The sequence below is a fragment of the Zophobas morio genome, unplaced genomic scaffold (assembly GCF_036711695.1).
Source record: "Zophobas morio isolate AGI-343-1 ecotype UQ-CSIRO unplaced genomic scaffold, CSIRO_AGI_Zmor_V1 ptg000011l, whole genome shotgun sequence".
Taxonomy (NCBI): Eukaryota; Metazoa; Arthropoda; class Insecta; order Coleoptera; family Tenebrionidae; genus Zophobas; species Zophobas morio.
In genome coordinates this window covers 7,425,414-7,448,255 of record NW_026972116.1, presented here as the reverse complement: position 1 = coordinate 7,448,255, position 22,842 = coordinate 7,425,414, and the positions used below count along the sequence as shown (strand labels likewise).

General features: G+C 34.7%; 1 protein-coding gene across 1 annotated transcript; it reads left to right on the top strand.

Annotated features, from left to right (window-relative positions):
• Positions 1–6,854: 6,854 nt before the first annotated feature.
• On the top strand, positions 6,855–12,622 carry LOC135126768 (phenoloxidase 1-like). Its single transcript, XM_064052897.1, has 10 exons — positions 6,855–6,936; positions 7,008–7,131; positions 7,196–7,388; positions 9,891–10,114; positions 10,164–10,619; positions 10,677–10,841; positions 10,899–11,027; positions 11,589–11,913; positions 11,966–12,198; positions 12,254–12,622. Exons 2-10 carry the CDS (start codon positions 7,024–7,026, stop codon positions 12,473–12,475), a joined length of 2,055 nt encoding a protein of 684 aa, XP_063908967.1. The 5' UTR covers positions 6,855–6,936; positions 7,008–7,023; the 3' UTR covers positions 12,476–12,622.
• Positions 12,623–22,842: the final 10,220 nt, after the last annotated feature.

Sequence of the window (22,842 nt, the reverse complement as noted above, 5' to 3'; positions counted from 1 at the left end):
TGTTTTTGTTCTCCGCAATTTTTCAAGTGTAAATAAAACTTTAATACTTTACAAGTAGTACCTAACAGAATAAGAACACGATAAAATATCTTAATAATCCAAATAAATTTATGAATGAGTTTCAGCAGTTCTAGTTTTTAATAATTTGTCCTACGTATATTTTTTGTTTTTGTTTGTGTTTACTTTTTTTTAAGTGTATACATTGTGCCTTTGTTTTATAGTTAGTTATGTATGTAAAGAAAAAATATGAAATAAATAATTTATTATAAAAAGTATTTTTATTACTCTTGGATATGATCCGAATTAAATGACGCATGATAAAAATAAACTAATAAAATAATGGAGGATGATGGAACGATTCCTGACGTCTGCTCCGCCATGAAGTACAATCATTTAAGAAGTGAGATTATCTCGAAACTCAACATAGTGTCTTTACCATTCATGGTGGTGCCTGGGTAATTCGATATTTTTCTGTTTGCTAATCATCAATAAAAGAGGAGAAATAAGGACTTACATATAATATTAAAGTGTAAAGAAAGAAAACAGTATAGTTCTGTATATCTTACACGTAAGTATTTGCAGATCTATGTATTACACGTAAGTATTTGGAGAAATATTTAATAAATATCCCAATAATCGTGTAGAAGGTAATAAAATATATACATTAACTTAATCCTATAAAACCGATTGTTGTGGATAGCGAATTAGTTCATTAAGTTCCAAAGTCATGATTTTATACGTCATCCAAAGATATATTTTTTAAATCACACATAAACTATACTGTGCATAAACTCTCAATAGAAAACAAATAAAAGCCACTCATTATGACTTTAGGTGGCTGAAGCTTGAATCACAAACTCGCAAAGTAAACAATTGTGTTATAATCACATATTAATTTCTTCTGCAAATGTTTTGTTCCACAAAACAAAAACTAAATCAGTGTAGTCGATTACATTGCGGTGCCCTTGCCATTTCCGTTCAGATGACGTTTCCTCTACGATATAGGCAACCAAATAAATACAAATTCGGAACAAATTTCAAAACGAGATCATCCCACGAGGCAAGAATTTGCACATTTAGGAGCATGTGTCAGTTAGGAAGTGACGTGCGCTGGTTGCCTTTAGGACCCGTCAATGTCATTTTCGTAATCAAAAGATGTTTTTTTTTGGAGTCTTGTCACTGGAATGAAGAGAGGGTGGGTGGGTGGGGCTATTGCTTGCTTATAAAAGATCCTGTATGAAAAAGTAAACCTTAGCCCCGCCCGCCCATCCGTTCTCTGATTTTTTTCTTCAGAAATAAGAAATAAATGTTATAACAAGTAAGCAGTATAACAAAAAAAAAAAAAAAATACGATTAACGCTTTTTTTAACAGCCTACGTTCTATTACCTACATAGTTCCCATTCTCAATTTACAAAAGAAGTTATAATTTACCTCGCCTACTCACCCTGCCTCCATTTCAGTGATTCATTTTATCTAGTCCGAATGAAAGGTGGATCTCAATTGAAGAGAGATAAATGCGTTAGAATGAGAACAGCGTGTGTGGGCGGGGTTAGCATCTGCTAAGATAGGATTGATTTTGGTAAATGACATACCCTCTAAGAAAATAAAGGGTGGGTGGGAGGTGCTAGTACTTGCTAAGATAAGATTGATTTTGGTAAATGACTGAGCAATATCAGGAGTGATCACTGGAATGAAGAGGGGGTTGGTGGGAGGGGCTATTGCTTGCTTATAAAAGAATCTGTAGGAAAAAGTTAAACTTAGTCCCGCCCACCCACCCGTTCTCTAATTTTTTTATGTTATAGCAAATAAGTAAGTAGTATAACAAAAAAATTACGATTAATGCATTTTTAACAGTCTACGTTCTATTAGTTCCCATTCTCACTTTAGAAAAGAAAATATAATTCACCCCGCCTCCATTTCAGTGATATATTTTGTCTAGTCCGAATGAAAGGTGGACCTCAATTGAAGAGAGCTGAAATCGTTACAATGAGAACAGTGTGTGTGGGCGGGGCTAGTACTAGCTAAGATAAAACTGATTGTGGCAAACAACATACTCTCCAAGGAAACAGAGGGCGGGTGGCCGGGGCTAGTACATACTTGTTAAGGTAAGATTGATTTTGGTAAATGACATATCTTCTAAGAAAAAAAAAAGGGTGGGCGGGCGGGGCTAAAACTTCCGAAGCTAGGACTGAACAATATTAAGAGTAGTCATTGGAACGAAGAAGGGGAGGGTGGGCGGGGCTACTGCTTGCTCATAAAACTAGAAAAAAGATAAATTTAGCCCCTCCCAAAATGGAGTGAGGCGTTCCTAATTTAATGAATAAAATAAATTGACTCATTCATTAATTTTTTGGAGCCACCTGTTTATGAATATGAACGCAATGATAAATCACAAATAAAAACTCATCACATTTTGCACATTTTGGGTAGAATTTATTTTGAGATGACATAATCAGTTTTTTTTTGGGGGGAATAAAGAAATATATTTTGATTAACAATTTACCATGCTTACAATAACTTTAAAACATCTGCAAGATTTCAAAGTATTCATCAATTTTGTAATTCTTGATTTAGTCAATAAAATAAATTGACTTTGTCATTCATTTTTTGAGACACCTGTACAAGCAAATCTAAAAAATATTAATGCAGCGATAAATCACAAGTGTAGACTTATCATATTTTGGACATTTATTCAGCAATATTTTGAGGTCACATCATCATTTTTTTTAGGGGGGATGAGCATATACATTTTGACTAAAAATTTACCATGCTTATGATAACTTTAAGCATTCGATTTTGTAGTTCCTAATTAAATTAAAACAATAAACGCACGCATTCATTAATTTTTTTGAGTCACCCTGTATATGCAAATCCAAATAATATGAATAGCATGATAAATTAAGAGACTTATCATATTTTGTACAATTTAGATAAAATTTATTCACAAAATTTTGAGCTGACGTCATCAATTTTTTGGAGGAGATACGTAAACATACTTTGATTAAAAATTTGTCATGCTTATCATAACTTTAAAACATTTTCAAAATTTCAAAGCGTTCGGTTTTGCAGATTCAAAATTAAATTGCAAAATGTTGTTTTATAGTTGTGATTTCTTTTTCCAAAAATCTGGACGTTTCGGGTAAAAACTCAATACGGGGTCATTAACTGTATGTGTAGGACTATGTTATTTTATACAATTTAAAACCCATTTACTATATACAATTTTGAAGTGACGTCATCACATTATTGATAGAGATGATTAGACAAATTTTGATTAGCGTTTTACCATCTACATGGTATTCTAAACATACAAAAATTGACAACAATCGGCCCAGTACTTTCGTACTTTCGGAGATTATCTGTCTAATAAAAATCGGGACGGCAAACAGACTGACAGACGGTCAAACAGACGGAAACGGGAGACTTATTTCTTCGCACTTTAGGGGTCATTAGAGGTCGAAAAATGTAAAAGTAGAGATTCGGCTGACGGACTTGATTACAATACTTCTTTCGCTTACGCTGGGGAAAAAGGAATTGACCAGTGAGTCAATCTCGTGTTAAGAGGACCCTACGTTTGACTCGTGGGATTTTCAGTATACATATGTATTTTCAGAACGCATTATCTCCTTATCAACAGACCTATGATTATGAAAATTTAAATATCAGTTTATTGTCATCTTCTTTTTAGCATTTTGGTGAAATTTTTCATGACGTATTATTAAAAGTCAATATTCCTGTTATTTATGGAAATTTTAGAGCACTTTAGGTTACAGAACTTTGTACCTTACCCGGGAAACGTTGTCGATTTCTTTGTAGGAAATGAGACAGACTAAAAAGAAGCTCGTGTCGAAGAAGCTGCGTTTGCTGTATCTCATTTTCAACAAAAGAAATCGGCAATGTTTTCCACGTAAAGTGTAAGCTTTTGTAAACTGAAAACAGCGAAAACCGCGTTTAGAAATTTCCATAAATAATTGAGTCATTGAATTTTCAAAATATATGATGAAAAATTTCACCAAAACTTTAAAAAGAATGATGATGGTAAACTGATTAAAAAAACTTTGTTTACTCATCTTCACCAACCATGTGAGACGTCATCTCAAAATTGTACAATGGGTTTTAAATTTCACAAAATAACATATAAGGAATTCACGTTCGGTAGATGTAACTAGATTTGGTAACTTTTTTTTTTAAGCTGTGTAACTGCGGACATAATTGTTCTAGTGTATAATGTATTACTGGAATGTCAGAAAGTAGGTATCAAAAATGTGACATGTAAGTAAGTAAAGGTCAAATATCGAAAATGTGATGGTTTTGTGGTAATCTGGTGAATCTATTTTTGAACCAAGGAGAAAATCGCATCCCTCTAAAATCCAAAAGAGCAACCCGCATGTAAAATTTTGAATCTTTTCCCTTCACTAGTTTTTTTAGGAGGACAAGCTTTGATGTCATCATCATGGATCCACAATTTCACCATGGATCCGTTCTGGTATATCCATGTCTCATCCAAGAAAATGAAAAGTAAATCTTCACCACAATCACGCAATTGGAGATAGGTACCGCCTTAGAAATTTGATTCTGGCAGCTATAACGTGTTTAAAATGTGAAAAACTTCGCCTTCGGAAACCTAAATTTATATGTGTATTACGTACAATTATTTTCAAAGCCGAGTGTTTTACCTCTTACAAAACAATAACGATTATATAAAACTTAAAAACCAATTGTAGAAAGGAACCAACAAAGCATGTAGGTATATAAATCTGCGCAGTCGTCTTTCTGATTCTGATTATAATATTAACGGCACAAGCGCCGCTGTATCTGTATTATTTTAAAATTCGAAAAACACTCGACAACACTAGCGAACTTTACGGAGAATATTTCTGCCACCAGTTTAACTGTTTCCGTTTTACCCAATTTTTTGAAAACCACGAAATATTTCTTGTTTCTTTTCCTTTAAAATGGGCTTTCTCGTGATTACTTTTATGGAAATTGTTTCCATGCTGTATTTAAGGATTTTCTTGAAACGAAGCGCGTTGAAATTAGGAAAACCTCGGTTTTTTTCCACACAATTCAGATTTGACATTTGAATTAGAAAATTAGACAGTTGATGCCAATCTTAAATTTCTAGTGATCTTAAGATTGCAACTTAACCACAGAAAAGTTTCTGTCAGTTACTTCTACCGAACGTGAATGCTTATTACTCCTACACTTATAAATTTATGAATCCGTGTTAAGTTTGAGACTTTGAAACTGCAAAGCCGAATGCTCTAAAATCCTGCACATGTTTTAAAGTTATCGGATGCATGGTAAATTTTTAATCAAAATATATCTATTTGTGTATCCAAAAAAAAAACAAAATATATAATAATAATAATAATAACGTCATGTCAGAATTTTACTTGTGATTTATTACTGCATTAATATTTTTTAGAATTGCTTATATATTGCAAAAATGTTGATGCGTCGTCACAAAATTTTGTAATAGGATCATTCGGTTGAAACATGGTTGTTTAACTTTATTTTAGCAACTTCGTAGGAGGTTCTGTCTAAATAATTTTAGGCCATTTTTTATTTCTAAAATACAGTTGAATAACTCGTTCGAAATCAGCAATGTATTCACTTTTATATTTTTATATGCACTTTGTTGATCACGTTGAAAACGATCAAAGTGAATTTTCACTCAAGTATGAATTTATAGGTATACAGAGTGCATCTTTTTTAAAAGTGGCCATAGGGATTCACATGTTGAATTGTAGACTTCATGTTACTTTTGTTAGGGTGAAAACCCAGAGATGGTTTTTGCGATTCCGATTTTAACTTTAGTTCTCATTACTTCTCATTACCACGCTTTGCAGTAAATTGTTAATTTGTGCTTTAAAAAGTAAAAATTATTTTAGTTAAAAAGTTTACGTATATCGTAGGTAATCATTAAACAAACATTTTCATTGCAGTTTTAAGAAAAAACAAAAAACAGAATGATGGAATTTAAACAGAACTGAAGAATATAAAAGATAATTTCACTGAAATTGCGATGTACACAATCGAGACAACATGTAAATCAGATACAAAATTTTCGAATTGTACTCTTGGCGGGTATGAGAGAATGTGGAAATTCTGCACTAAAATTTTTGGCAATTTTCATTATCAATGGGTCCTGTATCCAGTGACTATTTCCCCTTTTTCTTTAATTGTGTATTGTGGCATGTTGACGAATTTCGGTCAGTAAAAAGCAGTAATCGAACGAGTAATCAAATTTTAGAACAGTCAGGTAAATGCCTGTTTTTACATGGCTACCTACAATATTAGAATATTACCTACAAAAATACCCAAATAATGTAGGAGTATTTTTTAAAGAAATATTTTTTAATTTAAAGCATAACTTTTAATAAAATCGACAAAACGTGACCAAATTGCATCCAGTAACAATTTCAACTCTGAATATTTACTCAAACATTAATGAACATTGGAAATAAAATTGAACTCGAGAATCCCTATAGGCACTTTTAAAAAATATGCACTGTATAGTGTATATGCAGATATAAATATTTTGTTGTGTTTTATTTAATAAAGTCACATAACACATCACTATTTTATCAATGATAAAAAAATGGTGGTCAGTAACGGAACTGAAGTGCACTTTTCCCGTTCATGTTTACTATCAAATCCAAGGAAGTCCTGTTGTGGTTGTTAGACGAGAATTTGGTTGAACTGATAGAGGTGGAATACCTGTCTGGAATAACACAAAAAAAAAATATTTCTTTGAAATAAAGATAATTATAGTTTGATTAAAAAAACCACCATTTCCCTTGGAACACCGCTAAAATTTTATTGGCTTTTAAAAAAATAAAGCCATCTTATTGGTTGATGAATTATACATAAATAAATTTGAACTGATGGGGCAGTTAGTTTTGTGTTGTGAGTGTTAAACAAATATACCTGTAAGTTTCTTTTATTGACATGTCCATTATCATTGAACCATATACATATTACGTATTAATCAAAATTTTAGTGTTTCTTTACTAACCATGGCGACTGACAAGAAGAAATTACTTCTTTTGTTTGATCGTCCACAAGAACCGACATTTGTGACCAAAGGCAATAACTCAGTATTTGATGTGCCAATTAACTATCTGGTAAGGTCATCCGATCTACTTTTCCAGCTTATAATTTACATGTTCTTTATCTTTTCACTTAAAGCCTGAAAAATACAAACCTATTGGGGTACAACTTTTCAACAGATTTGGTGAAGACGCTTCTGAACGAATATCTGTTAAGGAAATTCCACCTCCAAATTTAGATGACATCCCAGAATTGCAGAGAAATGAAAACTTTTCCTTGTTTATTCCAAAACACCGAAAAATTGCCGGAAAACTAATCAGGCTCTTTTTAGGTACGTTTTTTATGAATCTTCTTTTTTGCTTTATGTAAATTATGCGTAGAGATTTTTTCTTAGATACAGATATGCTTTTATGACGCTATTATTTTTCAAATTTATTTTATTTTGAAACACATGACACTGAAAACGCGATACAACAATGCAGTTTTGAACTTTTGTTTTGAAGCTACGAAAGGATCACTTATTCTCAAATATCTACCTATATTATGAAAAAAAAAAAAAAAAAATGCAGTCATTATTTCTGAATTTGATTAATTCTTCAAAAAAAAAAAATGGACAAAAATATTATGTCATTATTTATAGTAGAATCTATGTAAAAATACCACATATATGGATAAAACGATAGGCATAAGTTCTTCAAAAATAGTGAACAAATTTAGAAAACTGAACAGTGTATTTTGTGTTTCTCTAACAACATATGACCGAAAGATTTGGTAATTCAAAAACAGTTTCGAAAATATAGCAAGTTTGGTTACGTGAACGAATTTAGTGAATTTTTAGATTTAAATACAAAAAAAGATTTGTTTCAATTCAGTACATCTAGAAATAGCACTACTTATTATTGCGCAAAATTTTATGATGCCATTCCAAATTCAATTATAAGTGCTAAATTTATTCAATTTATGATAACAATTAAAAATATTTACAGATAACGCATTTTATTCCTTCAAAGAATATTTTAATCAAGCACGGGACAGAAGATCAATATTAGTATGTTTTGTATACAGACGGGTGTATATTATGGTAAATTTTAACAGAATAAATTATTATTTATGTTCAAAAATTTTATTTAAATTTTATAAAATAGCATATTCCTGCATATATGATTTATGAAGCCATATTGATGAGTTATTACTTATTATATTACCCTATACATGCAATTTTTTGAAAAAAGATCAAAATTGTGTACCTACCAACATTCTGAAATTTGAAAGTGCACAACTGAATGCTATGAAATCTTGCAAATGTTAATCAAAATTATTCCTTCCCCAAAAAAGTTGATGACGTTAAATTTTGGGTAATAAATCTAAAATATCCACAATATTAAGAGTTTATACTTCATACACATACGATGCTTCTTTACCTGTAGTACTTGTACTTTAATAATCCACACATATATTAATTTTAGCTCGTGGGAGTCATCGTTAAAAAAATTAAAAATAAAGTTTTATCATTTTTCGAAGTTGTATTTTAGGGGAGAGGGAAGTTCTTTCAAAATAATCTTCGACCAATTTTTTTTAAAACATAAAAAACACATTGTTAAATACACATTTCAAGGAATATTAAAGCGGAACATATCAGATTCGCTGATTTACCTGTCATAAGTCCGCTTGCAGGTTGTCTTCCGAATCCGATTTTAACGACACCGCAGGAGATCTTACTGTTGACAATTTTAGCATACGTATTACAACCAGATGATAGATATAAAAGTTCTATTTATGGAGATTAAAAAAATATACAGCAGTAGAAAACACAATGAAAAACAACCACGGATTTTTGAAAGTTTGTCTTTGATCATTGCATTTTCATCTCAAATTTTTAAATTGACAGTAATCTGACAAGACGAAAATTCTATCAAAGACAAATTTTGAAATCTATGGCTGTCTTTGATCGTGTTTTTTATTGCTCTATCGGAATAACGAATGATAATCATGTACTTATCCTGTCATAGAATAGATGTAATAGAAAAATGATGAGAACAGAAGAACTGAATTCTGCTAAGAAAATTTAAGGCCAACGCCTACCTTTTCTCTGTTCAGTACAATTTCAGAATGTTAGTACAGTAAATTTCATAACAAGAAGTCTGTACTTATTGTTATGAAATTTTAATTTGATCACGACTGTGTCTATATTACACAAGGGCAGTTTTTTATCATTCTTTTTAAAATGTTGGTAACATTTTTCAGTAGGTAATATGTAAAAATCAATATCTTATGGAAATTTCGGAACGTAGTTTTCACTGTTTTTAGCTTAAAAAACTTAAAAATTAGAAAAAAAAATATGATCTATTTTTTTGTTGGAAATGAGAGACAGTAAAAGCAGATTTTTGAACATTTGCCTTTGATAAAATTTTAGTCTTATCAGAATATCGTCAATTTGAAAATGTGTGTTTAAAATGCAACAAACAAAGACAAATCTTTAAAACTGTACGGCTCTCTTTGATGGCGTTTTTATTGTTCTCTTGGTTCATGTTTGTTAAAAGATTGGTGTACCATATTTTTATTGTTATAAATGCGGAGGTTGTCGGAAAACATTATGGTATTGTTTGTAAAACTTAAATTAATTGTTAAATTACTAGATGAAATTCTTTCAATGATTTTTTCCGTCCAATGTACGCATCAGTTGTCGGAATGGTAGACAATTTTAATTACACTAACTGATTGGAAATAATTAGACGAATAATAATAATAATTCATAACTTCTTGTTATATTGTATATTAATTTAAACTTAACCCACACTGCAAGAAATTACTAATATTGTCATCATTTTTTCAGCTGCCAAAAATGTGGACGAACTTTTATCAACGGCAGTTTATGCTCGCGATCGTGTTAATGCATATCTTTTCCACTACGCCTTGTCCGTGGCTCTCCTGCACCGTTCTGACACCCAGAACTTAGATTTACCTTCCCTAATCCACGTTTTTCCCGACAAATATGTAGACAGTCAAGTCTTCGCCAGAGCTCGTGAAGAAGCCAACATCGTTCCAGAAGGGTCAAGGGTGAGCATGCTATACTAATTTAACAAAAAAATTACCATGCGCCTTTTAGACACCCATTGAAATCCCTATAGATTTCACTGCTTCCGATCTAGATGAAGAACATCGCATTGCCTACTTCCGCGAAGATATCGGACTTAATATCCACCACTGGCATTGGCATTTGATCTATCCTTTCGATGGTACTAGAGAAATTGTCGCTAAGAATAGACGAGGGGAGCTGTTTTATTATATGCACCAACAGATACAAGCACGGTATAATTTCGAACGACTTTGCAACAGTTTGAAGAGAGTGAAAAAATTGTCGAATATGCGGGAACCGATTCCTGAGGCCTATTTTCCTAAACTGGATAGTTTAGTGGCGAGTAGAACATGGCCTTCACGTCCCGTCAATCAAACTCCGAGTGACGTTAACAGAGAAATCGACCAAATTAGAGTCAACATTGACGATCTAGACCGATGGAGGGATAGGATTTTTGATGCTATTCATTCTGGAAATATCGTGGATGTATGATAGGAATACTAATTTTTAAATAACACCTAGTGGAAATTAATATTTTTTTAGGGGAACGGCCAAAAGATTCCGCTTACTGAATTTGAAGGGATCGATCTTTTGGGGAATGTTATAGAAGCGAGTATTATTACACCAAACAGGAATTTTTATGGGGACTATCACAATATGGGACATGTCATGTTAGGGTATGTTCATGATCCTGACCACAGATTTTTGGTAAGTCGTTATGGAGGAAGTGCATGATTTAAGTAACTAACAACTATATGTCTTTAGGAACCTTTTGCTGTAATGGCCGATCCTGCTACGGACTTGCGAGATCCAGTTTTCTTCCGCTGGCATGCCAACATTGATGATATGTTCCAAGAATTTAAGGCCACGCTTCCACGCTATACCGTAGCACAGGTAATATTTTTTTAGTATATTTATTTTATACATTTTTACAAATCTGTAACTTTAACAATCGATCCTTATCACTGTGTGAAAATAATTTTGAAAAAAATGTTAAACCTACATTGGGTTGCAATGTTAGTTTTATCCAAAATCTATAACGTTTTTATATTTTCAATCTAAGAGTGCCAAACATCGCAAATGGAACTAAATGAGTTATGTGATTCCCACGTATTATTGGTTGCTTATCTGTATAGATCGACACGTTCGAAGTAGGTTCTCAGGATTTAAAAATGACGTTGCTTTTGTCCTAAAACCTGCTAAAACTACAATCTCATATTATTAATTGGATGAAATATGGAACATTCATGGTAATTGCCATTACTTGATTAAAATATCGTCAGAATAAATTTCGTCATGAAAAAACTAACTATTTTTGCCTCTATTTCATACATGGTTGAAAAAAAAAGTCTAACATAGAAATAAGAATATCCATCCAGTACCGAACAGTAGTTTTCACTAGTATAAGTAGCCATTAATTCAAGTTAGTTTAGATCTAACAAAAAAACTTTTCAGTTGAACTACCCCGGTGTAACTGTAGCCAATGTCTCAGTGCAAAACCAAGGAGGACAGCCCAACATCCTTAACACTTTTTGGCAACAGTCAGATTTGGATTTATCGCGAGGAATGGATTTCCAGCCTCGAGGTTCTGTTTTCGTGCGATTTACACATTTGCAAAACCAAGATTTTACGTACACAATTACTGTGAACAACCAAGGAAACAATCGTATGGGTACTTGCAGAATCTTCCTCGCACCGAAGTTTGACGAAAGGGGCAATCCGTGGTTATTCAGAAATCAAAAAGATATGTTCATTGAAATGGATCGTTTCTCAGTTTCTTGTACGTAACGAAAGATCTAGCATCGCCAAAATCTTAACTGATTTGATTTTAGTGAAACAAGGGTCGAACACCATCACTCGTAATTCCACCGAATCGTCACTGACCGTTCCGTTTGAGCGAACGTTCAGAGATCTTGATGTTAACAGACCTACAGGGGGAGATGAACTGGAACGTTTCAATTTCTGTGGTTGTGGATGGCCGCAACATATGCTCTTGCCCAGAGGTACCGAAGCTGGTTTTCAGTGCCAGTTATTTGTTATGATTTCGAATTATGCGGACGACAGGGTAAATTTATTTTTATTTCAAAATTGATGAGTGTTGGTAATGGAAATGTTTGTAGGTTGAGCAAAATACGGACGGTATTTGCAGCGATGGTGATACTTTCTGTGGAATCAAGGACAAATTATACCCTGATAGACGCTCAATGGGTTATCCGTTCGATCGACAACCTCGTCAAGGAGTGGACACCCTTCAGCAATTCTTGACGCCCAACATGAGAGTTCAAGATGTGAATATTAAGTTCACTAACCGAGTTGTAAAACCAAGAAATAGGAATAACTAAACATGTACTTGGCTTTTGTCTAAGGGATTTGGATCGTTTTTGACTCATATACTCAATTTAGATTTGTACTACTTATTTTACTTATATTTTTTTATCTTGCTTCCGCATTATTCTTCTATTATCTGAATAAATCCGCTTTTGACATGATTGTTGTTATTATATTATCAAAACTTGTCTAGCTAAAAGGGCTAGCGACCTAAAACTAAATACTGATAAAGATAAGTTATAAAAAATAAATCGTACTGTGGTTTTCGAAAACTCTTATTACGTTGATAATACCAAGTTTGTGTTAGACAGTTTTCACCTTCTTAAAAAAAGGCATTTGGGCCCTCCGAGAAGGTTTCACACTTTAAAAAAAAGACAGTTGGAACCCTCGAGAAAATTTCACATTAAAAAAATACATTTGGTGCCCGAGAAGGACTTACATTAAAAAAAAAAACAGTTGAGATCCCCGAGAAGGTTTCACATTCTTAAAAAAAACATTTGACGCCTTCGAGGAGGTTTTACATTTTTAAAAAAGACAGTTGGGTCCAGAGGTTTCACATTAAAAAACAACACTTGGATCCCCCGAGAAGGTTTTACATTTTTGAAAAAGACATGTGGAACCCTGGAGAAGGTTTCACATTACAAGACAAGACATTTGGGACCCCCGAGAAGCTTTTACATAAAAAAAAACGGTTGGTCTCCCGAGAAGGTTTCACGTTCTAAAAAAAAACATTTGGCGCCCCCGAGAAGGTTTTACATTTTTAAGAAAGACAGTTGGGAGCCCCGAGAAGGTTTCACATTACAAGACAAGACATTTGGGACTCCCGAGAAACTTTTACATAAAAAAAAACAGTTGATCTCCCGAGAAGGCTTCACATTCAAAGAAAAAAAAAAACATTTGGCGTCCCCGAGAAAGTTTTATATTTTTAGGGAAGACAGCTGGGAACCCCGAGAAGTTTTCACTTAAAAAAAAAGACATTTAGGGCCCAGAGAAGGTTTTATTTACATTTTTAGAAAAGACAATTACGAGCCTCGAGAAGGTTTCACATTCTTAAAAAAAATACATTTGGGACCCCCGAGAAGTTTTACATTTTTAAAAAAGATAGTTGGAACCCCCGAGAAGGTTTTACACAAAACAAAGACATTTGGGGCCCCAGAGGTTTTATATTAAAAAAAAAAAGTTGGGTCCCGAGAAGGTTTCACATTCTTAAAAAAAGTAGAGAGTCGGTCGACAGACTCGATTACAATACTTCCTTCGCTTACGCTCGGGAAGTCATACATATATAGTCGTACATATATAGTGTTGTTATTACATTGTTCTTATTTTATTGTTTTCTTTATATACGCCTATGTTTTAGTGTTGTCATTTTTCATTTCTATGTTATTATATTTGACCAGTGGCGGCTCCTCGGGGTGGGCAGGGTGGGCAATGCCCACCCTATTTGATTGTTTATGATACGAAGTAAAACATTGTTTTTTTTTTCTTTTTTAAAATATTTTATATGTATACACAAATAATTATCGTCGTAAACATCATTTAAGCCAACGGATTTTCTTCATTACATCCCGCAGTTTCCGCAACTGAGAAATTGCAGTTGTAAAAAAGTGCGTCAGATCTCGGCGTTATACGGTTCATGTGAGGATGGGGTAGTCCACCCTGGTCCACCCTCTTGATTGTAAGCAACGACATACGTTCGGTTTTCTATGTACGTAATTGAGAGTAAAGAATTCGAAACGCGCGTCTCTGCATATCCCTGTTTTCTTGCTTCAAGCGGGGCAGGACGCCCTGGCCTCAACGTATATCTCAAACGCTGCAGAATCGGATCTCTCGATATTCGATTCAAGGATTTAATAAATTAATTTCGATTTTTTTACTTCTTCTGTATTGTAAAAGTATAGAGGTAATTATTTTTATTACTCAATTGAAATATGGGTAAGGTAGTAGGCAGGGCCGGCTCTAAGGGACCAGGCGCCCCGATGCAACTTACTGTTCAACGCCCTCTAAAAAATTTTTGTAAAAAAAAAATAAAATTTTGTAATCACATATTTTTCTGGAGAGACACTTTTTATTAACAAACATGCATAAAATTATAATGAATCAATCTTAATATATCAAAGTGTTTGTTCTGACTGACAAACTGACTGATTCATCAAAAAAAAACAAACGCAAAAGCAAAGCCTAAACGACTGAATCTACAAATATGAAATTTGGATAGTAGATTCCGTTTGTATCATAAGCACCCATTAAAAAAGGATTTTTGGAAATTCCGTCCTTACGGGGACAAAATAGAGGATGAAAATTTATGTAGGAATCTCCTGAGTTTTTAAGTTAGACGGGTTCACTGGGGAGGGGGGAGTGAACGAGATGAAAAATTTTTCAATTTTCAATATCGTAAAATTGATACGATTTCAAAGTTAAATAAATTATTTAATTTGGACTTACTTGAATATTAATCGAAATTTAAATTAAAAATTAATGATGACAAAAAGCCAAAGAATGGTACACAGAACCAAATTCGACTACAAACAGGAACAGTAAAAAATATAACAAAACTGTTGAACAACCACCACAACTAACCCGCTAGACTTGGAAAATAAATTTTTTAAGTATGTGCCAACATGGAGTTTTATGGTAAAAACAAACGTGGCAATGTTAGGAAAAACATCTGGTTTTGGTCATACCGCTGTCTCGTCAAATTGTTACCCAGATAATGCAATCATAAATCTGGTTATTTTTTGTCGGTATGCTGTTCCTGCTATAATATTTTGTACGTCCTGATTCAATGCAAATCTAATATTAATTTATTTCTGTAAAGTTGATATAAAAGCAAAGGCGGCTCTTGCCGCCCGGCGCCCCTTGTCGCGGGCGCCCCGATGCGGTGCATCTTTCGCTTACCGTGTTGAGCCGGCCCTGGTAGTAGGGTAAATAATGTTATGCGAAAATTCTTGAATACTGTTGTTACAGAAAAGAGCAACACCATAATAATTAATAAATACTTTTTCATATCAAATGAAAATTTGTAATAACCATATTCTTGTATTATGACACCGTGTAAACTTTATAATGAATTATAAATTTAAAAATCCGAATAACCAATGATGAGAATAAGTAATACATTTATTGTTGCAGTGCGTATCTGACATGTTGTGATAACCCAAACTTCCCGCCTTAAAATTTTGACCTTGAAACAGTTTGAAAGGCCCGCGAAAAATTTAAAAATTCAAAGTTTGGCCTTGGCTGTGATCGTCTAACAAATGAGAACCTACGTTGTGTGTGTTTTTTTTTTTTTTTTGGTTTTGAAAAATGGCGGGAAGAAGTTCTTTCATACAAGTGCATACACTGTCGAGAGCGCAAGAAATAATTAACAGAAATTGTTTTGGAGGGGGGGAAACGGCACCACCCTCACAGGGGGAAATACGCTGCGAAGATTTACCCCTCAGCGCAAAAACCCCCTTGGTTTTATTCCCGGACGACATTTTATTACATTTCAAAACCCTTAAGATATGTGAAAGAAAAACACTCGCGAATTGACAGACCTACACATATGAAAACCGAACAAACACAAGACCTACACATATGTAAATTGGATGGCAGAACCCGAATCATTATAAGAGTGTGGCGATCGAACAAAATATAGAACAAAATATATCAATTTCATTTACGAGCACAGAAAATACCCAGAGGGGGCGTCGTAGCGTGAGCGAAGTTTGGAGCTCCCGGTCTGGGCTGGTTTCCCCCGCGACGGTGATTCTATCTACACCAAGCCTGCCAGACAGCACCCCTCCATGACGAACATGCCGTCCAAGCAGGCCGTTTCGGCCTAAAACTAGCGGTGAAGTCTGGTCAACTACTACCTCGTCGTCAAGACCGTTCCCACTGAAATCTAGTTCAAAGCCTGCACATATGTGCAGAGAGCGCGACACATTCCGCTACCGCAACTAGGAACTGCGCCCATCGCCGACACTACGTGTTATTGTGTTATTTACCTTCAATTCTATTTAAATGTTCAAACTCTATAACCCTAATATGAAATTACAACCGAACAAATGTTAAAGTTTCAACAAAGAACAATCAACAACATTTAAATTCGCCACACACTCTTACGGAAATTCAGTCAACAAATAATTCTTAATTGAGATCAAATTTGGATATCAGATAATTTACATGATAGAAATATTTACCAACAAAACATTTACAAGATCAAAACTTAGCAAAGATTTGTGAAAACAAAGATCTGGTATGAAATAAGCTTGTACAAATTAAATATCATGTTAGGTCAGAACTGCAGAGCATGGAAAGTTACGTTCAATTCAAATTATACAGCAAAGAAAATTACTGAAGCTAAAATTATGAGACAAAGACAAATTGCATGAGATGAAAGATTGTAAAGTTAACAGATTTACATGTGATTAATATTAATTCGTGTCCAGTCAAGTTATTGGTTAAAATTCAAACGTGAAATTATTTAAATGCATTGTGGGCCATTATTACACATACATTTCCTCAAACAAAACACATAAACAAACATGGCAGACAAGCTGCAGTTGCAAAATGGCGTTGGACGAATTCGTCATTCCAAATAATAGGCGTCGAAAATATGCGATGCAAAATACGATGAATCCTGTGGCGTTGTATAAACGATGGGCTAAATAAAAGGAATAGAAGGCACGTCCCCCCATGACCCACAATGTTTGTTAATTTGTTCAATAGATTCAGTTAAAACATGTGGTCGTTTAAAAGAAACAAAATGGACGCTTCAAAATGGCCGCTGCCTGAACAAAGAACGGTGAAAATAACAACTCGTTTGCCGCCATCCAAAATACAGATTTCACAAATATAGCTAAATAAAGCATGGCCCGAACTAGAAATCACTTCCTGTAAAGCCCTACTGCGATGGATTTTTAAATGAAAGGTAAAAAAACGAGATTAGTGGAAAAAGGCGCACGCGTCGCTGTGTCACGAGGTCAGAAGTATCGTCGGGGCTTGAAACTCGCGGCGAAACAGGTCCCAGTCGAAAACGTGTTCAAAACATACCTCTCCAAAGATGCGAAGATTTCGACACGGCTTACCGCCAACAGGAACACAAAAACCTCGTCGTAAGAACGATGAGAAATCAGGAACACCCAGTGGCTCAACGGGGCCTACTAGGTTTTCCAATGGAACAGATCAACACTGGAAAAACAAAACACAACAGCAAAAGGCACAGAATAATTCACAATTAAAAATACAACCTGTTGCTCGAAGCGCTCGAAAAGAAGTCGACCGTTTGTTCGAAGCGATCAGAGGGAAGTGGCCGGTTTTACCCGAGACAAAACCACCCGCTTTGCGCACGCCTGTTTCCTTGGGGTGGTTGGTTGCCAACCTCTCCTTCTTCTCACTAACCGTTTCTTGTGCGCGCGGAATTCATTTGAAATTTAAAAATTCGAATTGGATCCTTACAATGTGTATTTTTTTATTATTACATATCCATTTTTGTTTCATAGATATAACTAGCAGAGTCAACAAAAGTTAAATATACGCTTAATTTATTATTTAATTCAGACTGTCCGCACAGGTTTGTTACGCGTTCGCTCTAGCATGGTTGGGCAAATCCACCCTGAAAATCGGAAGCACTCGGCATGGTTCGTCCTCGTCGGAGACACGACTCAATTGAATTCAGTCAGATCAGAAACTGCATTGTGGACGGATAGTGCATTTAATTATAAAATGTAGCTTTTTCAAATTACCAAATAGTTAGGCGGGTACCAAAGTAGGTACTTTCTAGCAATTTTTTTTAATGGCAAATCCTACTGTAAGCTGTGCAAATAATATTAGAGAGGTGGTAAAGAAGGCATTAAAGACATTGAGTTTTTGTTTTTAATAAATAAATTCAGTAGTATGGAACTTGATATTTATGAATTATTTGTTTATAAATTAAGATCATGTCCCGAAATGAAACAAATGGTCATCACAAACTCTCGTGGCAGTAATAAAGGCTTTAATCAAAGTTCGGACAATAAATATTACCTACCTATTGGTTGATCGGTAGTGAAACAACAAACAAAACTGTTGGAATTATCTGCTATTTAACATAAAATTAAATTACGAACACTTTAGAATTCCACAAGAAGAGCGATATAAAATATATTGCTACTGCTTTACAAAAACATGACCAATCTGAATAAACGAAAATTACTTGGAAAACGAAGTGAAACTATAGAAAATTCTCTTAAATTCGGCGTTTATTCGATATGATAATTTTCTTGGCTACACAAAAACATACATTTCGGGGACAAGATGAATCGCAAATTTCTCTTAAAGTAAATTCGACGATAAATTTAAAAAGTTTTTTGGAGGAGTCTTTACTAATTAGTGGTCTTCAGAACGATTATTTTGGAATTATTTTTATTTTATTTGTTATTGTTAACTTTGTTAGTATTTTGAGTATTGTAAGTAACATTTATAAAATAATATATATGTAATATACATAAAATATTTGTTATATTATATTGATTGACATGCAGCACCAAAACAAAAACACGTTCTCACAAAAATGATTAATTAAATTATATATATGTATATATTTTTTTTTCATACATGTTATAACCTACCTAAAATGCTTTGCCCACCCATAAAAAATCACCACGAGCCGCCACTGTATTTGACTATGTAAAATTGACTCGCCAGATTATGTACAAAATGTATATATAATTGCTTCAAATAAATACATTTACATATACAAGTCAAATGATATTTGGCGCCCCTGAGAATTTTAGATTTTTAAATAACGAGGGGCGTATTTTCACCTTTTGGTGAAAGTAGGGTAATTTCAGCAATTATTGCTGTTATGGTCCTAGCTGATGCGCTCTAGACCCATCTTGTTAAAAATAACCCACTTCCATTTCATCGTCCTGAAGTTGTGATACAGTCTGCCAAAATTTCTTGTTGATATCTAGCAGCGGTTAGCTTACAGATGACACTGACTAAGCCAATTAATTGCATCATTGTTATTGCCATGATTACTTTCAAAGAATATAAGCCCTAGTATCCGCCGTTGACTGCAACCCAAACACCAATTTTTTGAGGATGAAACAGAGTCTCAACATAAAAATGTGGATTTTCGGTGCTTCATATTATCATATTTTGAAAATTAATGTAGCCACTTAATTGAAATTAGCCGTTGTCTGCCATCAAATGTAAGTCGATAAGAAAACAGCGCTAAATCGTTTCGATGTTGTAGCGGTCTGCCCCATTACCTGTCTAACTTTTTCAATATTTTCTGGAATTCTCTTATCTTCAGAGACGAGGTTTCTCGTAATTTTTTTGTAATGACTTGTAAAAATGGTCAACGATGTTGTTGGGAAATTCATCCCTGTTTACCTTCTGTTTATTTCTAAAATGTGACCCTATCATAAATGCTTTCTGCTCCAATGGAAATGCCATTTTTGAGTAAATACGCCAATAAAGTTACGAAAAGAACTGTTTTTAACGTAAAGATTATTTCTCCAGGAAGTAACCACAAGCAAGAAAACTAAGGTTTTATGTGACAGTGGTTAAAGTCATAGTGAAATTCACTCATAAATCAGTTTAGAACGTTTTTAATTTTTACCTTTTTGGGTGTTCGTTTCAAATACCGGGTGATTATAACGATTGAAGCAAATTTTTGTGTTGACAATTCTGAATTATTGGCAGTCATGCTAGTATGTCAGTCCACAGGTGTCAATTTTGACATGAGCATGCCTAACAAACGCGTTGAATGGTTGAGACCGTAGCAGCTACTAACTTGGTGTCATAAATGTTAATTTGACAATCAAGTATGCCATCATAAAATTTAAATATGTTGTCAACCTGACAAAAAAATCACATAGGTACATTAATAATAATTACTCGGTATTAGATTTACAAAATTATCGGCAGTTAATATAAATGTTGTTAAAAGGTTGTCTGTGACATAGTTTTAAACGCAGAGTTAAACTATCATTTGAATTCGATTCCAAGGATGACTCCATTACAAATTATACGTTTATGATATTGGTACTCGAAACCTGCCGATTTTTTGTAGATTCTTTTTTAAATATCATAGTTTACAAAAGATTCGACTGAATTTTTAACTTTTTAATTTTTTCAGAAACAAGCGACAGTAATATTGGAAAATGTTGGCGAGAAAAAGAAATCTGAACGAACTGCTTTTTCTCATCCTCTGTTACGCACATAGAGATGAGTCGATTATTATATGCAATTTGCATATGCCGTATTGTTGATATGACAATTAAATGCTTTAGTATATTAGGTATACCTATGTGAATTATCCATTGCATATTTTGTCGGTTTGACCATGTGTATGCATATTTGTTATCATAGGGGGGTGTGTAACGGATTTTTATTTAATTTTGAATTGATTTGCATTCGAAGTGGTGGCGCATCTATCACGCGTAGTGTTGGTGTGAGCTACGGGAAAAAACGGGGAGAAAAAAGGGAGATAAGAACGGGAGAGATAGCGGGGAGGGCGAGTGAGGAGCTCGGGAGGAAGAGAATCAAGTTCAGGGGCTTTTCAAGGAAGATTTTCGGGAAGAGACGGGACCTGAGAACCGAAGGAAGAGTCAGGAGCCTCCGCCGCCTACGCTGGGGAGAGAAGAGGTGCCCTTCAGCATTTTTTAACAGTGATTGGCTTATCGTATGTAATATCTTTAATAATATCATTTGTCGTAAACGTAGTTTTATTGGGCTCGGGTTGAAACCCACTTCGTGAGGTAACAATACAGTAGCATTTATTTGAAATCCTGTAAGTAGGTTACATAAATTTTGGCGCCCAACGTTTAGTAGAGTCCTTTAAACTGCGTTTATGATGGCAGGATCCTATTTTAATATGGAACCAAATTTTTTGAAATCGAGCGAAGTTAATCACGAGTTAAAAGTGCGGGGGGTTACGCCCGATCGCTTAGATCTAGATACAAAGCGTAAACAGCTGCGACGGAGACTACGAGAAGATTTGAATCGTGGTGAAGTCATGTATGCTAATCCCAATTTCGATTTTGAGGCGGAAAAAACGGAGGTTGAAACAACACTAAGTGATATCCGAGCCTTGTTGGATTCTTTAGATGGTCGACGGGGGGATGGGAACAGGAGACTTCTCACCAAGTACTATCATGTAATGGGTCGCTTACATCGATTCCCAGCGACGGCGCCCGTAGCTGTGCAAGAATTCAAACATGATCAAATGGCGATGGCGGAAGCATTGGATGAAACCAGGTATGAAATGGTGGAACAAACCTCTCTACCTCCAGATGATGCGACCGCGAGTCCGGCGGGAGTCAACCAGAACACTACGATCCTTAAGCCTACTCCGGTACACAAGTGGAATGTAACTTTTGATGGTAAGTCTCAGCATGATTCGGTCAATGGGTTTTTACAACGGATAGAGGAATTGCGAGTGGCTCGAAATACCTCAAAAGCGGAATTATTTAGGTCCGCTGTAGATTTATTCGATGGAAAGGCACTTTTGTGGTATAGATCTATAAAACCATCAGTCAGTTCGTGGGATCAGCTGGTTCAGGCTTTAAAGCGAGATTTTTTGCCGCCAGATTATGATCAGGAACTTCTTAAGGAAATTCATAATCGAACGCAGGGATCTCGTGAGTCAGTTGTTTTGTATCTGGCGACTATGCGCAATTTATTTAATCGGTTGTCGGATATTCCACCTGAAATTTCCCAATTGCATATAATTCGTCGTAATCTCTTACCGGTTTTCCAAACCCACCTCGCTTTGCACGACATTAAAACGTTTATTCAGTTGTCGGATATCTGTAGGACCCTGGAAAGCGTTTTAGCCAATCAGGAAAAATTTCGACCACCTCCGCGGCGAAGCATCGCTCTGCTAGAACCCGATTTAGCTTGTCCAGACGGGGATAACCAAGAAAATAAGTTATTCTCGACCCCTCAATTTCGTAATACCTCTAACATTTCTTCTCCACACCAAAAAAGTGAATTGACATGTTATGCATGTCGGAAACCGGGTCATTTTCGGCGTGAATGTCCTAATAAAACCCCGAAAAAACCTACTTGTGCTGGCTGTGGAAAAGTAGGTGTCATCCACCCTAACTGCCCACGGTGTAAGCCGGAAAACTAAGTGGGGGAAAGCGCTTACCATCGGGCCACCGCTTTCGTTACTTCCCTAAGGCCCCTAGCCAAACTACGTGTTCACAGCGATTAGTTTCAGGGAAGGAAACAATTAATACTTTACTTGTAGAGACATCTCATGATAATCGACCTTATTTGGCAGTAGAAGTTTTGGGAAATTCAATTACAGGACTACTTGACAGCGGCGCGACTCATTCTATCGTTGGTGGGGAAGGACTTGGTTTGTTAGATCATCTAAATCTATCCATTTATGAATCGGAGGAAT

Bases quoted from the DNA above. Each gene is read 5' to 3' on its own strand.
- LOC135126768 (XM_064052897.1), top strand. From the start codon at position 7,024: ATGGCGACTGACAAGAAGAAATTACTTCTTTTGTTTGATCGTCCACAA. The intron at 10,620-10,676 runs GTATGATAGGAA...ATATTTTTTTAG, and splicing joins ATTCTGGAAATATCGTGGAT to GGGAACGGCCAAAAGATTCC. The intron at 11,028-11,588 runs GTAATATTTTTT...AAAACTTTTCAG, and splicing joins CACGCTATACCGTAGCACAG to TTGAACTACCCCGGTGTAAC.